The 17594-nt window shown below is 37.0% G+C and overlaps 1 protein-coding gene across 1 annotated transcript in view; it reads left to right on the forward strand.

Annotated features, from left to right (window-relative positions):
- LOC138716230 (esterase E4-like) overlaps positions 1-17594 on the forward strand; it is a 52317-nt gene that overhangs the window by 1981 nt on the left and 32742 nt on the right. The window contains exons 2-6 of the mRNA XM_069849078.1: positions 5250-5387; positions 12634-12790; positions 14233-14418; positions 15890-16083; positions 17349-17499. Of these exons, the coding sequence (XP_069705179.1) occupies positions 5250-5387; positions 12634-12790; positions 14233-14418; positions 15890-16083; positions 17349-17499 (826 nt within the window). The remainder of the gene's footprint in view (positions 1-5249; positions 5388-12633; positions 12791-14232; positions 14419-15889; positions 16084-17348; positions 17500-17594) is intronic.

The following is a 17594-nucleotide window of genomic DNA, read 5'->3' on the forward strand; positions in this document are numbered from 1 at the left end:
AAAGATAATTAAATGTATTAATATTATTAACGTCAGTTCCATGACAGTATTTTAAGTAATAGTTTAATTGTTTGTAAAAAGTAAATGCCAATGTAGGGTTAGGTTTTGAAGATAAAACCGTGAAAACATTTGAAATGGATAATTCTGACTCAAATAGTGATGAAGAGGGAGTGTTTGTCCGACGTCCAAGAAATTTTAGACAACGAATATCCTACAACCATATGCAAGAAAGTTACGAATATAATGAAAAGTTTCGATTAAATTTTGAAACATCTGAATATGTCCTTCAAAGAATTGATAACTTGTTAGAACATCCCACAGGAAGGAATAAAGCGTTAACTTCTCAGCAACAGTTACAAATTGCCCTCCATTGGTTGGGTAGTGGTGCACAATACCATTGTGTATCTGACATGCATGGAGTTTCTAAAAACACAGTTTGTAGAATTGTGCACAGAGTTGTTGACGCTATAAATTACACACTTCTTGAAGAAACCGTACGTTGGCCAGTTGACTGTGGTGAAACAGTAGGCAGGTTCAGTGAACTGGGACGTATGTCTCTAGTTTGTGGGTTAGTCGACGGGACATTGGTAAACATTGATGCACCAGATAATGTTTGAACCAGCATTTGTAGATCGCCACGGAAAACATTCATTGAATGTAATGCTTGTATGTGGACCACACTTAGAATTCTACTATGTCTGCGCAAATTGGCCTGGAAGTGTCAATGATCCTCGAGTTCTGAGACTAAGGCCCAATTGTATAAACCATTTAATCTCAGATCAGAGGTTAAATTGATCCTTGTTTCAGCTGAACTTGGAATTTTGTGTTGTATAAAGTCTAATCTGAGATTAATTTGTCTCAAACTAAAGTCAACTTTGACTGAAGAAATTTCTCCGATTAAGTTAGATGATCCAAGTTCAGTTATTTCTTTTCTGTTTGAAATATACGAGTGACAGATTGTGCAAATAAAATATCCATTATTATTAATATTAATAGATATGATAGGTACATATATATATATATATATATATATATATATATATATATATATATATACATATACATATACATATTTCTTTCAATTTCTTGCCTTAATACACAAACAATCTTATATTTTATAAGGCTCTATCGTGTTCAGCAGTATCAAATAACATAACCTATAATTATATTATGTTTATAACAACCATTAATTATTAACGTATATGATAGGTACATTCATAAATTTTCAATTAACTGTATTACTAAACGAAAATTGTCGTTTTATAAAGCTTTATTATGTTTAGCAGAATCAAACACTATAACATGATAACAACTCGGAGAACAGTCAGCCTTCTTCTTATTGTCCGCCATTATTTACATTGCACAAAAAACCAGTGTCTCCAACACAGTGTACGGAAAGTCGCCAAAAAGTAGTTGTAAAGTCGCTAGATTTCTCATTATCAACAAAGAAAGATTAAATTTTGTCACTATAGGCTGCTAAAAAGGTCACTAAATCCCTATTTAAGCAATATAAAAGTTAAAAGAAATTGTTGTTGAAAAAGAGGTAAAGTCGCTAGATTGGCAAAACTGAACAAACCTGTCCGCGCATCACGTATTTCACCTGTTTATGCGATGTTGCCAAATCCTTTTCACGTGAACTTAGATTGCATTTGAACCAAGGTAATTTGATCGCAGAAAAGTTTTATACAATAGAAGAAGTGTCTGAACTCGGTTCACTTTTCGATCTTCGATCAAAGTTGATCTTTAGTCAGGGAGTTTTATACAATTGGGCCTAAGCGGCTTAAATAATAGAATGGAGAATGGTTGGAGACCTTTTCCTGAGGGCATTCTATTGGGGGATCCTATCTACCCTCTAAAATCTTTGCTGATACTGCCAGTAATTCAAAATTTTGCTAACCAGTCTCAACAGAGATTCGTAAGGGCACATATAAAACAAGAAGGGTAATAGAATGTGCAATCGGACGTCTGAAAGAAACATTTCCTGTCCTCAACAGCAGTATGCGTGTGAACCTCACATTTGCTGGTAAGGTTGTCAATGCCTGTGTAGTGCTTTGCAATCTTTCAAAAGGTGACTTGAACAACTATGCAATTCCTGAAGAAGAGGGCAACTTGCAGGATGCAAATGTTCAGGAGCAACATGAGAATGGTGGTGTACCAGCACAATGTTTATAATCACTTTAATATACCATAAAAAGGTTACAAGAGTGAACAGTGAACTGAAGTAGAAAGTGGACAAATTATAGCACATAGGGTAATTCTCCAGAAAAATTACAACAAATGAGGCACAATTTCTTTTTTGTTTCATTGGCTTTGTGACATTTATATACTGTAGTGGTAAATACTTGGTGTTAGACTGTTAGTAGCCACAAACACTTTCAACATAAAAATCGTTTGATACTTACCTGTATATTCTAATGCACTGTTGTAGCTCCCACCCCCATTCTAAACTTGTTACCAATGTAGCACTCAAGAGATCCAGAACTTATACTATGGACTATTTCCCTAGTAATTTGTCCTAGATCTCTTGCATGTAATTTTGGTACGAGGCGCGTCCATAAAGTAACTTTCCCACTCCTCCCACAGCTAGCAAACCATATGCGTGTATGTGATAGAGTAATGTTCTGGCATGGCGCATGCGCTAGCGGAACTTCCCGAGTGCTCTCGGTATCTTCGTTGCATTGGTTGAAAATGGACGCTCCTATTCCAGCTCCCGCCGAGTGTGAAGTGCGGTCAGTGATAAAGTTTTTGAATGCACAGGGCATAGCGCCGATTGAAATTGATCGTCAGCTGTGCCAGGTCTATGGGGCTAACGTCATGAGCAAGCAGACTGTGCGTTGCTCCACAAGTTTGTCTGTGATGATGGTTGGCCTCCCACTGCACTCCTCATCATGCACATTTTGGCATCCTGCTGAAAATTGTCTACAGCAGCAACGCACCATCTGCTTGCCGTGGCGTCGTGGTCTAAGGCATCCTGTCTAGGACTCGCGTTACGGAATGCGCGCTGGTTCGAGTCCTCATGGGGGAAGAAATATTCTCATGAAATTTCGGCCAGTGTATGGGACCGGTGCCCACCCAGCATCGTGATGCACTTGATAGGTAGCGAAATCCGGTTACGCAAGCCAGCCATAACGGCTGGGGGGCTCATCGTGCTAACCACACGATACCTCCATTCTGGTTGGATGATCGTCCACCTCTGCTTCAGCATGTGGCCGTGAGGCCAGCAGCCGGCTGGTCGGTCTTGGCCCTTCGTGGGTTGTAGCGCCACGGATTATTATTATTGTTAATAATAATAATACAATTAATTTCATGACTAATAGCATTACTTAATATTATTACCGTGTTTATGAAACAGGCCCCTGGTCAGAAAATAACTGGATGATACACTATTATCCATGACGGAATTGCGCCAAGCAATCGAGGAGACAAACAGCTACCTACAGTGGTCGACCGATATAAATTCCGTCAACGTCGAGACTGTCTGTAGTTCGGAAAATTCTCAGGAATCCAGCTCTTTGAATAGTGGTTATCAGTTATCAATATTACTTCCCAGCAAAGATCTGCCTGCAACTTGAATTGTCTGCTGTCAGCCAGGAATGATTTATACCTTGAACTGTACGTTACCAGCCAACGAATATTTTATACGTTCAGTTATATGTTATCAGCCAAAAATGTTTAAACTTTGAATTGTCTGTTGTCAGCCAACAAAGATATATTATTTCTTGAATTGCCTGTTGTCAACCAACAAAGTTTATATATTGAATTTTTTGTTGTCAGTCAACAAAAGTTCATACTCTGAATTGTCCATTGTCAGCTAACAAAAGTTTATACTTGGTACTGTCTGTTGTCAGCCAACAAAATCTACAACTTCAACAGTTCCTTTCCACTTCCACTGATGGAACAGGCGCATTCTTAACAAAATGTCGCGTGGATCTAATTCATATGCTCATCGTCACTGTCACTACGAAAAAATTTCTGAACATAACAAACCTTGTTCTTTCAAAAACGGAATATTGTTGGAAGTAACATTAACCGCCAAAAATGAAATTTTAAACCAATATTAAAAAACAACGCTGAGTTTCCAGTGAAAGATCTGCCCTTGGGCAGAACACTGAATGAATGAATCAATGAAGGAATGAATGAAAAAACGCAAAACTATGTCCTAACGAATAAACCATAATTTGACATAACATGTAAATACGAAGCCAGCTTTGTTTCTAGCTTGCATTCAAACAGATGTAAATTTATTAAAATTTCAGTAATAATATCAATAAAATTTTCTTTTTGGAGTGACAATGAGTTAATTGAATAAGAGATTAAATTCTTTAAACATTCTAATGTACTAAGGTTAAAGAGAGGAAAGCTGCAACTGCAGATTTTAATTCAAAAGTTTATATTTATGTGTGTATGTGTGTGAGTGCGTATGTGTTGTAATCTAGGGGTAAAGCAAAAATTCTGTGTTTTAATATTCTACCTTACTTACTTACTTACAAATGGCTTTTAAGGAACCCGAAGGTTCATTGCCGCCCTCACATAAGCCCGCCATCGGTCCCTATCCTGTGCAAGATTAATCCGGTCTCTATCATCATATCCCACCTCCCTCAAATCCATTTTAATATTATCTTCCCATCTACGTCTCGGCCTCCCCAAAGGTCTTTTTCCCTCCGGTCTCCCAACTAACACTCTATATGCACTTCTGGATTCGCCCATACGTGCTATATGCCCTGCTCATCTCAAACGTCTGGATTTAATGTTATTTATTTAATTATGTCAGGTGAAGAATACAATGCGTGCAGTTCTGCGTTGTGTAACTTTCTCCATTCTCCTGTAACTTCATCCCGCTTAGCCCCAAATATTTTCCTAAGCACCTTATTTTCAAACACCCTTAACCTATGTTCCTCTCTCAGAGTGAGAGTCCAAGTTTCACAACCATAAAGAACAACCGGTAATATAACTGTTTTATAAATTCTAACTTTCAGATCTTTTGACAGCAGACTAGATGATAAAAGCTTCTCAACCGAATAATAACACGCATTTCCCATATTTATTCTGCGTTTAATTTCCTCCCGAGTGTCATTTGTATTTGTTACTGTTGCTCCAAGATATTTGAATTTTTCCACCCCTTCGAAGTTTAATATTCTATCACCCAATTAATATTAATTAATATTCTATCACCCAAATAAAACCGGAAATTACGTCCAAAAACTGTTTCTATCAGTTACGATTGAAGGTGATGAAATGTTTCTACACAGGCACCGCAACCCCCGGAGCCGTGGACCGAAGTATATGACGCCACCATGGAAAGGAACGAATGCTCACAGAACCATGTGGTGACGAAAATGCATACTGGAAGCGAAGACTGTCTCTTTTTAAACGTGTATACTCACAAGGTAAGCGTTAAAAATCAGGAAACAAACTCATGTATTACTATACTCTATAATAAAAAAAAACTCCGATATTATTTGTGACAATAATGCTCACATAAGAGCTTGACATCAAGTTATATCACAAAGCGGATCTTTTCTATGCTTGTAATGATCCCTAGGTAACGGGTAGACAAATGCAAGGCGAATCTCCGGCACTTCACACCTAAGAAAGTGATTAGAAAAGTGAGCTCAGAAGAAAATCAGGCTAGAAGGCGTTCTTAGGACCATACGGAAAGTATCTTCCGATAATCTGATAGAGAACTACACGAAACAAAGATAAAAATGACAGGGGATTCATGGAACGTGAAAGATTTACGTTCTCGGTTGGATGTTATTATATTTAGACATTTAAGAATTGGTTCTTAATTGTAAGGATTGTGAACATGATTAAGAGTAAAATAAATTTAATGCATTTTATATGTTCGATTATTAATAGGCACACCTCATTTTCGCAAAATAAAATTTTTCAGCCTCATAAAAGCAAACATTTCATGTTTCAAGGCTTTTCAGATCGAAATAACATATTTATTTATTTTAATTTACAGTCTATGAACACATAAAGATGCAAAAAACATTGTCTTAAAATTAAATAACAGAAAAAAGACATAATACTAAGAAAAAATACTTAACATTATGTTTAACCTCGCGACATTTCGTATACACGCGAATTCTTTTTAACACGAATTTATTCGAAATTAGTGTTTTTAAGAGGAATAATTTATTTTACGAAATTTAAAATTAATAAGTCTTTATTAAACACACTGTGTACAACTTCCATTAATTTTTTATTTGTTCTGGAAGCCAGGCTCGGGACCTCTCAGAGTGAGTATGACTGTGAAGTACTGGTGGAACAATGATGATAATGATGATGGGAAACGGAAGAACCCCACCCTAAGGTGTCCTAATATATTGTATGTATGTGTATATATATATATATATATGTACAACATTTTAGACATACTAATATTCAAATCTCATTTCAATACAGAATTTTGAATGTAATATTTAAATCGGATTTTGAGTGACTTTAAAGTGAAATGGGCCACGGACCACTTCCCTTCCCCCACTCTTTCTCTTCTACTATCACAAAAAACTTGCTAATTTCTTAGATAACAACACTGAATTATGATAATAGGGGAACATAAATATATTGTAAGTTCACAGGGCTAACGGCTTCGAAGCTGGGTACCTGGTTCTAATGAAGTGCACTGGTAGCAATTTAAAACATGGGGGCATGAGATAGTTATTCTGCCTGCCATTAAAAATTCATTCACTTCACTAAATCCCCAAGGTTAAAAAAAAAATTAAAGTACAGAATGGAGGATTGACACACATTTCTCTACGCATGTAAGTGGCGATAGAAAACTGTAAGTATTATTAAAATGTACAAAGAATCTTAAGATTCCTTTGATGTTCCAAACTTCTAGTCTTTATAGGAATATACGATAGGTATCTGACATATTTTACACGACGACAGTCAAACAGTCGTGAAATGTGAAATAACCCCGATTTTTATTTTGTTTCGAAATAACATAAAAATTAAGCAACTTTTTAAACCGAAATTTAAGAGTTTTATTCACAATAAAATAGGATCACCAATTTATTAATTATTATTTTTCCTTTATTTCTCTATTGGATATGATACCACATTTATTCTGTACAAGTATTTACAATGGAGTTACTGCATTTGATCTGAATGATCCGTTGCTAAGTAATTAGGTCAGAATATTGTGACATAACGTAACGTCATTGCTAAACAATTGACATAAGAATGTGACGTAACTTATTGCCATTACTAAGCAATTGATAGATGTTGAAATGTTCGTACAATGTTCACTACAATTTGCCTTCGGAGTTTCTTGAGAGACTCGCTGACCAATATGTCGACTTTTCAACAAGATCATCGACTAACTCCATCAAGCACGTAAGGGGATATTGCATTAAACAAAATTAGTAACTTTACTAGCGACAGATTAGAAATAAGTTAAAAAAGTAATTTCCATTGCATAAATTGTATTAATTGTCATAACTAGTGATAAACACTAGTGAATACTAACAGTTTAATTTGCTTTACCAATGAATTGTCGCATAAAATTTGTCATTAGTAAAACACAATCGCGAGCACGTTTTCTACCTATATTTTGTGCTTGGTAACTTTCCGTAAAAGTGCAGAAATAATAACATTTATAACGTAATATGACTTCATATTCAAATAGTGATATTGGAGAATTCATACGCAGACGGGGACCATTTAGGACTAGGATTAAAAATATTGATTTTCAAGAATTCCAGTTTAAAGAAAAATTTCGCAAGTCAATTAAATCTGAGACATTGCTTGCTAATGCAGAACCTTATTTATAATCTTTTCGCTGTAAGAAAAATCCTAATGTAAACAATAGCACGTGACTGAAGTGAGGCTTCATTTGCCACTGTTTGGCGCCATAGATTCTCAGTACGTGTTCCCACCTACTGTTGTACATTCTGTTTCATGTTAAACATTTCCCGTTAATCGTCAAGTAGGCCTAACCTCACTACTATGCATTCATTTGTTTAGGAAACATTTACTTTATAATTACTGCAATTAAATTATTTTTAAGTCTTATGTCTTCACAATGGACAGTTAAGGATACAGAAGCCATACTTCAATACTAGCTTATGTGAACAACTACAAGCTCAAGTGACGCCAGCTTGTTACAAGAACAGACTACCTCGGTATTACTGTTGGTATTCATCCGCGTTCATAGTACATAAAAAAATATAAAAGTAGCTTTTCTTTTACATAGCGTTTTACACATGAGTGAAGTTAAATGTTTCATCGTATTTAACAACTAGAATTCAATTTTTTATTTTCAAATAATACAAGATTGTGGTTTCCAAATACGAACTATATTTTCCTGCGTCATGTGAGTGTTTCGACTGGGAGCCAATCACGGGTATGACAGCAACGTGCTTATGTTTACATTAGGATTTTTCTTACAGCGAAAACAGTATAGGCCTACGTCCTGTAACTCAGGTGAATTATATGTTGTCATCTCCCTTCCCTTCATGTGATGTTTTACAGCAATTTTACGAAATATGAGGAATTCCATTTCCTGTGCGGCTTGTAGATGGTAGGCCTACTCTGATTTTAACAACGATGCATTCTAAGGTAAAGCACCCCTACATGTAACTACAACAATTTCAAATATTACACTAAACAATGTCTGTAATGAATGTGAACGGTTGCTGCCCAGAGTAGAAGTCACAGGTTCAAATCCCGACCGTAGAATGATTTAATCTCAACATTTCAATAGCTCACTTTTTGTCTGTTTTTTTAAATATCATCTTCGGGTAAGGATGAAAATTCAGATTGAAGCATGTCGATTTGGAAGCTCCACTTGCATTTAATAAGCCTTTATATAAAAAAATGTACATGCCCTAATATTGGGGCTCTCCGTCATGCCGCATAATAGAGAAGTGGTCATGTTGAATTACTAAGGCTTCCTGCTATCCTTAAAAATGGGATTATGCCAAAGCGCGGATTTCATATTACCTTAACATGAGCGTAAATATTTGTTAAAAACAAAAATTGTCTTTTATATCTGAAGACTCAGTATGAAAACGGCTGTAAGTGCCACACAGAAAAACTCTACAAAACAGAGTTTTCTTGTGCAACTAGTGATGTACGCCTAATACCATACATTTTGCACACCTATGGGAGAAGTTAGGTTCTAAATAAAATTGCAATGTTACGCATTCTTTTTTTCTTGGTGGATTGAGCCGGGACATACTCTTTTTTTTTTATATATATATAAACTGATTTTCAAAGATATTGACACTTAAGCTTTTTTATGTCTAGTCTTCCTTTATATTATATAGACGACACAACCAACAAACTTTTTCGAGTTATGAATTTCTTTCTTTGACTCCCCGAGGCGGTTTCTCACACAGGAATATGGCGACCTACTTACAAAAAATGTTGTTGCTTGTTCCCTTGTGGTTTGTCAGGTTTCCATACGACAACAGAGTCAAATAGCTGAGATTCTGAGGTACTCAGTATCAAGCAACACCCTTGAATTGACTTGAATTGAATTGAAAGAGGAGAATTGGAGGACAAATTTAAAAGATACGCAAAACGCGTCCTTGCAAGGGGTTCGGGGCTGTAAGAAACTAATTATGTGAGCTCCAAGCCTGTTGGCCACTAGTCTCACTCCAGATTACGCTGCTACACTGAAGGAGTTCTAGAAAATTTTGAAGGGGAAAAACCGAAAATGGACGTAACGCGAGGGGATGGAAATGTGATCAAAGTGATCACGGGACGGGACGAGGTAGGAATGGCTGGTGTAAATCTGCACATTGAAATGAACTGTGTCATTTCGCAGTGCAGGAGTCGAGAAGATTCCCCACCCCATATTAGGATGGTACTTTATATATGCGGATTCCCCTTGTGTGTAGGAATGAACTCGTTCACAAGTTGACTTTATCGCGTAAGCAATAAAGCGACCAAAATAGAATGACGTCAGTATAACAAATCGTTCAAGCAACTCCTTTCATTTTTTTTCTATTAGTGCAGGTTGAATATACAAATTATTCTTGTTGTTTAGTCAACTATCCGAAGACAGGTTTGAACCTAAGTGACACCAATAAGGCATCATTCATGAGGTAACTAAGCCAGGAGATAATGAGGATAGCCAGTTTCTTTCCCCCTGCATTGCATACGTCACTGACTAGACACATATTACACTAAACAGGCTTCAGATGCATACAAACAATTGTTTTTCCTCTGACACATATCATCAAGTGAGATGTACTGCCTGATAACAGACGCACATACATTCAACCAGAATGTGTATCAGAGGTAATATAGACATTAGAAGTCAAAATAGTTTTAGCAGCAGTTGTGCACAAATTAACCATTATGCACTCCATAACTTGAAATTAACCCAGAAGGTTGCAATATATGTTAAGGTACGGTCACACGTCGCTACTTTTGCAGCGATGCAGTACAAAAAACTGCGCAACTCTCGTACTGCGACGTGTGAACAACGGTGCAACAAGAAAAGTAGCGGCTGCCGAACCTGCTGCTCGCTACTTTTTCATGATGCGCGAAGCTTAAAAGTAGCGACGTGTGAACAGGGTTCTCAGGGTTGCAGCCGCAGCATTTTTGACATCGGTTTTATTGAAACTTTTACTGCGGTTGCGACCAGTGTTGCCACCCATATGGGCCAGTGATACTTTTATTGTTTGGATGTATTTTAATGTTTAGATGTGATAAAAATATATTATTTGTAACAGTCATTAAATGCACAACACAGTCTGAGCATATTTGCTGACGATATAATTATTTTTTTTTAATTTTCTGTAGCGTAGTTTCAAACAGGAGGGTTGCCAACATTGATTTCGTGAATATGCTGTTGGTTATCATTTAAGTATATAGGCGTTTTTAAAAGCTTGATAGTAAAAAATAATGCCAATTTCTGAATACTAGTTATGGCAGAAAAGCAAATAATAGATAAGTAAGCTTTCGAATGAGTTTCTTAATAATGCGAACATAACCACAAAATGTATATTGAGAAGTCAACACGGAGATGGAAACCTGCAGCATGACTGCGGCTGCAAAAGTAGCGCTTTGTGTGTGAACAGACTCGCAACCTCCAGTTGCAACTTTTGCTGCACTCGGGTTGCGCAGCACGAAAAGTAGCGTGCAGCGCGCTACTTTTGGCTTACGTGTGAACACGACACGCAACTTTTGCAGCTGCAGTACAAAAGTTGCGCAGCAAAAGTAGCGACGTCTGACCGTACCTTTAGTCGGCACGTTTATTTACCACCCACTCGGAAGACAAGCATCAAAACTTGCAATGTCAAGCGTTGTTGTCACGTTTTCGCTGTAAAGATCGTTCCTACACTCCGTGTCAGACCAGTAAGTTACTGTGTATTTGAAATAGGGAACTATGTTGCTCATGTAACAATAGCTCTTCGAAGAAATATTTAAAGGACCTTTGTATTTTGCAACTCAGCAGGTACAGAATTATAAGCTTTAAATCACCACCGCGTCTTGATTGACAGTTACCGCTTGTCGCTGGGCTAGTGCAAACATATTACTATCCTGTTTGAAAGTGTTGATTGCCAATCTATTCGCTGTTGTAGTTTGTGTAAATATTGCGTGTTTTTTATATGCAATTAGTTTTTAGTTTAGTTTAGTTCAGCTTCAAATCGCTGTGCAAGAATAAGTCAGTGTAGTGCCTTCAATTAGTTTGCTCTTTCTTGTCGTACTGAAACAATGGACAAGTCGCCAGAATGCTTCAAAAATTGCGAACCCGGAAAAGAATATTGGATTCCGATGAAATTACTATGGTGTTAAACGTGTATTTGTACTTTCGTGACGTGTCATCCCAGATGACTTCATTTTCTTCTGTAGTTTAGTATAATAATCTAATAATAGCTTGGGCTATTGAACGACAAACGTTTTAATTACTTGTAGTCGAGGGAAGGAGGAGAGAAAAGTCGTGGGGTGACAACATACCCCAGGTGAGCAGTAATGAGTCCAAAATAGGGTGAGCAGTCCAGAGTTAAATTGTGTGCGTGATGTAAAAGAAAACATTTTTAGAATGGATAGTATACACAAGGAGCCAGTATGCTCTGTCGTACTTGCCCTCCCCCACACTCCTGGACAATACTATTGTTACTGATTGTTTGGCTGTGGCTATGGTGTGAGGGTTTGTTGTCCAATAAAGCCTGCAGTAACTTGCTGGTCTGACACGGAGTATAGTTACAATTACCATTAACGGTATATTAATTTCAACTCACGGGAAACTCGAGATAATGGCAACGATGTTTTGTACGCCACATGGAGTTGATATTGGCACGTCGAATAAAAATGCTAATCGCTAATGCATCATTAGTAGTCGTGTGTTACTGCTTCTTGTAACTGGAGCGGCATCTGAGAAGGCCTAAGTAATAAACAAACTCTTATCCTACTTTTTCAAAGAAAAGCGTCATCTTTGATGCCGGCTGGATATTAATAAAACGCGAGCACTTTTTATACCATTCTTGCGATGCTAATGCGTTGAATTTCCTGAACTTAAAGTGATTCCCGAGATAGTGATGCCTGATTTGACTTAGACCTGGGCAATCCAGTAACCATTAAGCGTTAATTAACACAGACCTACGTTCTTGCAACACAGTATAAGCAGGTTGCAGTATAAAATTCTTTGCGCGTTCTCTCTTACAGTTGGCAGACAATACGAGCAGCCCACGGGCAGTGATGGTGTGGATACACGGGGGCGCTTTCAAACTGGGAAGCGGAGGAGCAATGATGCAGGGACCAGATTATCTGATGGAAGAGGACGTTGTCGTAGTAACACTCCAGTATCGTCTCGGAGTTTTCGGTAAAGACTTCTTCCTATGGGGTTATTTGAAGGTTCAAGTGTACGAAATCTCTGCAAGATACGAAGACTTGCATAATACGAGTTGTGGAAGCAATTCCATCTCATATATATATATATATATATATATATATATATATATATATATATATATATATACATACATACATAATGTTTCGCGCTTAACGTGATATCAAATTAGCATTGTGCGAGCCTGAAGGGAACCAAATACTGACGTTCATTAAGGGTCGTATTCATAGACGAAACTTTGCACTAAAGTTGACTTTGGAACGCACCAAAGTTGACTTTGGAACGTACAAAGTCGCCATTTTGCTATTCACAGTCGACACTTTGACAAAAGTAAACTTCAATCGTGATTTTACTTCGAAGTCGCCGAAAATCTAGACTTTGACTTTGACTTTCGTTCATGGACATAAGGAAAATTGCTGATATTTGAGAAATTGTTGAAATTACCGAGAATATTGAGGATATCTAGGAGATTATTAAAGATGTTCATGTTCCTTAGCGTATTATTAGGTGTAGATAATAAATTCAAATCAAGGTACAGATTTGATAAACAAACCATATTAGTTATCCTCGTCAAGTTTCGACATTCATTGATGAATAATAGTAAAAGAGGATTATCTGTTCCACCAATAATAGGCCTACAACTTCTTATATCATCGTGATTTTATGCTTCAGGTAAGAATTGGTGGCTTAATATTGATTTGACTATTTAATTCTATAGAGAATAGGTTATACGGTTGGATATACAGATACTTTATAATTCTACCATCATAATGTTTTCTGCATATTGATTTCAGACAATTTTCAAGTAGTTTCTGCAGTCATGCATGGAGTAACTCTGCCAACTGTCAGCAGGATAATATGTCTCTTTTATAGTCTGTCATTAGTGACGTCTTCTTATCTTCAATATCTTCAGAATAAAATTATTTTACAATTAAATAATTATTCTTGTAATAAAGCTGCAAGAACGGCTGACAATCGCCTAACATGTACCAATGTTCAATTGTTTCATTGATTTGTGGCTCAAAAGACGGCTTTGATTGTGGCAATGCCTACTTTATTTCAACTATCTATTAATTTAATTCGTTTAAAAGGCAGTGATTGTGATTGCCAACATTAGAAAAAGATCGTCAAATATCGATTTACCGAAGTCGAAGTCAAAGTCTCAGAAGTATTGTCTATGAATAGGACTTTTAACAAAGTTAAACTTTACTAAGTAAATCGACTTTGGTTAGTCTTCATCCAAAGTCTCGTTTATGAATACGGCCCTTAGTGAAACAAATTTTCTTAACGCGTCTTGTATTGAAATTATATTGATATATATGCATTAATGCTGAGAAAAGTGGTATTCGAAATCTGTCACATCATTTTCGGACACTATAAACCTATATTTGTATGTATTTCTTATATTTTGCCAGGTTTCATTAACCTCCCTGCCGCTGGGGTTTCTGGTAATATCGGAATGAAAGATCAAGTCATGGGTCTGAAGTGGGTACAGAACAACATTGCCAGTTTTGGTGGGGATTCTACGAGGGTGACTATTTTTGGCGAAAGCGCAGGGGGAGCAAGTGTACATTATCATCTGCTGTCTCCTATGTCTGAAGGTGAGAGACATTCTGTTTATTTCAGCATAGGTAACCCGTATTCGGTACACGGTGGTAGTGTTTAACTTTGTCTACATTTTCCCTTAACAGATTTTTCAATACTTAAGTATCGTTTCCTCACAAACCATTTGAAGTAACTGGATGAAACTTTGCACCTTAAATTTACTGAGTAAATTTACTGTATCTACCAGAAGAATTGTGAAATATCTCTTTCATTTTTTACATTACAAAGAATAATTTGTATCTAACTTTTTAACAAAACTAAAAATGTTATATAAAAACGTCCCTGTATAGTATGTTATATGCATTATCTTATTAAGCATAAAATATTTCAGATTATTTCATTAATCAGGTTTCATAAAAAAGATACATATGCAAAGTAATACATGATGTTTAATAAAAAATTAAAAACTGGATATATAAGAAGTCTGAAAAAAAATCAAGGACCACTACCACAGAATTACAAATTATTTTGCAAAATTTCGTAGCTCTAGGCGCCACACATTAGAAAACATTATGATTTTCTCAAGTCTTGCATTTTTACCTATGTCTCCCATTAATAAGTCTAAAGATGGTACACGGCATACTTGTGCAACTCACTCGAGTGAGGAGAAGAGCTTAAGTCCCCCATCCATCGCTGTGACGTAATGTAACATCTATTAATTTCCCCTCGCTCGGGTAAGTTGTGCAAGCGTGCTGTAGTCAATAAAGGAAATAACATCCCTCTCTCGGCCTGTCCCTCACTGTACTCATATTACTCACTTCAAGTCATACTAATGTCATGGAGTCCACACCTGTGGAGTAACGGTCAGCGCGTCTGGCCGCGAAACCAGGTGGCCCGGGTTCGAATCCCGGTCGGGACAAGTTACCTGGTTGAGGTTTTTTCCGGGGTTTTCCCTCAACCCAATACGAGCAAATGCTGGGTAACTTTCGGTGCTGGACCCCGGACTCATTTCACCGGCATTATCACCTTCATTTCATTCAGACGCTAAATAACCTAGATGTTGATACAGCGTCATAAAATAACCCAATAAAATAAAAAATAAAAAAACTAATGTCATGGATAGCAGTAGTGGGAGACATTACGTCACTGCTAAGTTGCACGAGTCACTTTTGCGCGTCCGTGGCATAAGGTATACCTTTGACTATGCACCAAGACTGCTCTACTTTAATAAAATTCAATGCACGTTTCCTATTTCATTCTTTAATAAAAACCGATGTAGTGTTAGGAATGTAATCTGACATCGTAGATTTTATTAATTCTTTGTCATTCCATCTCATCGTTATCTAAACAGAACTAAGATTAATGGTTTGCAATGAAAATGGGTAGAGAAAGGTAGTGATGGTAACTATGTTGAGTTTATCAGGTAAGATATTGGTTCTCACTTTTCCCTTTTGAATCATATAATTTTTATCAATTCATTTTTCGACTATAGTAACAAAGATTCTGAAATCACCTTATATATTTCAGGTCTATTTCATGGAGCTATTATGCAAAGTGGTTCAGCTCTGGATCCGTGGGCCTTCAAGGAACCTGAGGAAATACGAAAAGCCACCTTTGAATTAGGAAATTCTTTTGGTTGCAATCAAACTGGTGATACGGAACTATACGACTGCCTCATGAAACAATCTGAAGAAAAACTCGTCGGTGTTCTGAGCTTCGAGGTAATTCACTAACTCACCTACGTCCATGCATAATGACGACGAAAATTTAAATCAATAGGAAGATTTCATACTGCTTAAATTATTTGTTTCGGATTTTAAATTACCTACGTAAACTACCTACCTACGGATTTTAAATTACCTAGTTAGTTAGTAGGGTTTGAAAAGGGCGCGTCAGCTACTATGGCTATTTGCGCTCTTATCTAAAAATTCTTCACAAAACAGAAACACAGTACAATAATCTGAATACTTAAAAGAACTAAAAAGCGTTGTCACGGTTAAAACGAGGCAAACAAATGTAGTTTCAAAAGGGTGATGCATTAAAAACATAACAGTGAGGAGATCACAGACCTTAGCTGGTATTTAAAAAGAAATAATAAAAGATATGCCACCAGAAATAAATTATCTGGCGCATTTCTAAAATGCTCGGATGTAAAAGGTCCAAATGTCAAGTGCGTTAAAAACACATATAGAACAACGAATGTAACCTCCGGATGTAAAGGGTCCGGAGGATAAGTAAAACGGATCAATAAACTAAATCACCCTGTCAAGTCCTGTATTCGATAAAAATCTCAGAACTGCATTTGTACAATTAAAATCATTTCCAAGAGCGTCACTTAGAGTCGGCCGAATTCCATACTGCCGACGGACACGGTCATATTTTCTACACTGTAATAAAAAATGTAAGTGGAATATGGCATATAACACACTCCGGCTGAGGCTCACCACGTAGCAGATGGCTATGTGTCAGATGACAGTGGCCAATCCTCATACGGGTGAGTAAAACTTCTTTGTGTCGTGACGCTCTTGTGGACGAATCCCAAACGCGAACAGTATTCTTTATTCTTTGTAATTTATTTCCCTCTTATGCAGACCATTCTCCTTCCCATTGCCACCATAACATACCTATGTTTAAGGTAATTTTGAATATCTTGCCACCTCTCACGCCAATACACCTCAGACCCATTCATGGCACCGTCCCTTGCTGCAGCATCCGCTGCCTCGTTTCCAGGAATGCCAACATGACCCGGACTCCACACTACTCCAATCTCAGACATATGGTAATCTTACAGTTGACCCAACCTGTGGAGTGAATAAGGATGGCCTTTTCAATTGAGGTTTATTTTAAATTGAGTCGAAAAGTGGATATAGTCACATCTCTTGACGCACTCTATAATTTCATCCCTGACACTAGTAATCACCTTTTAAATGCAATTTCTTTTTGGACGTAATGAATATTTTATTATATTTGAAAACCTTATTTTCAGATGAACTTCGCGCCAACAATCGAGAGTGCCAGTAAGAATGACGAAGACACCTTTTTAGAAGAACGTCCATGGGAGATAATGAATGCAGGCAAGAGTCATAATGTGCGGACAATCATGGGAACGAATAAATATGAAGCAGCTCTTTTCATGAGTAAGATGCTTGTACTTTCTTTATTTTATAGAACAGTTGTAAGTAACTTCAAGCCAAGACTTTTTCCTCCTGAAGTTCTTTTAGACCCAATTAGA

Source organism: Periplaneta americana, chromosome 16, assembly GCF_040183065.1.
Source record: "Periplaneta americana isolate PAMFEO1 chromosome 16, P.americana_PAMFEO1_priV1, whole genome shotgun sequence".
Classification (NCBI taxonomy): Eukaryota; Metazoa; Arthropoda; class Insecta; order Blattodea; family Blattidae; genus Periplaneta; species Periplaneta americana.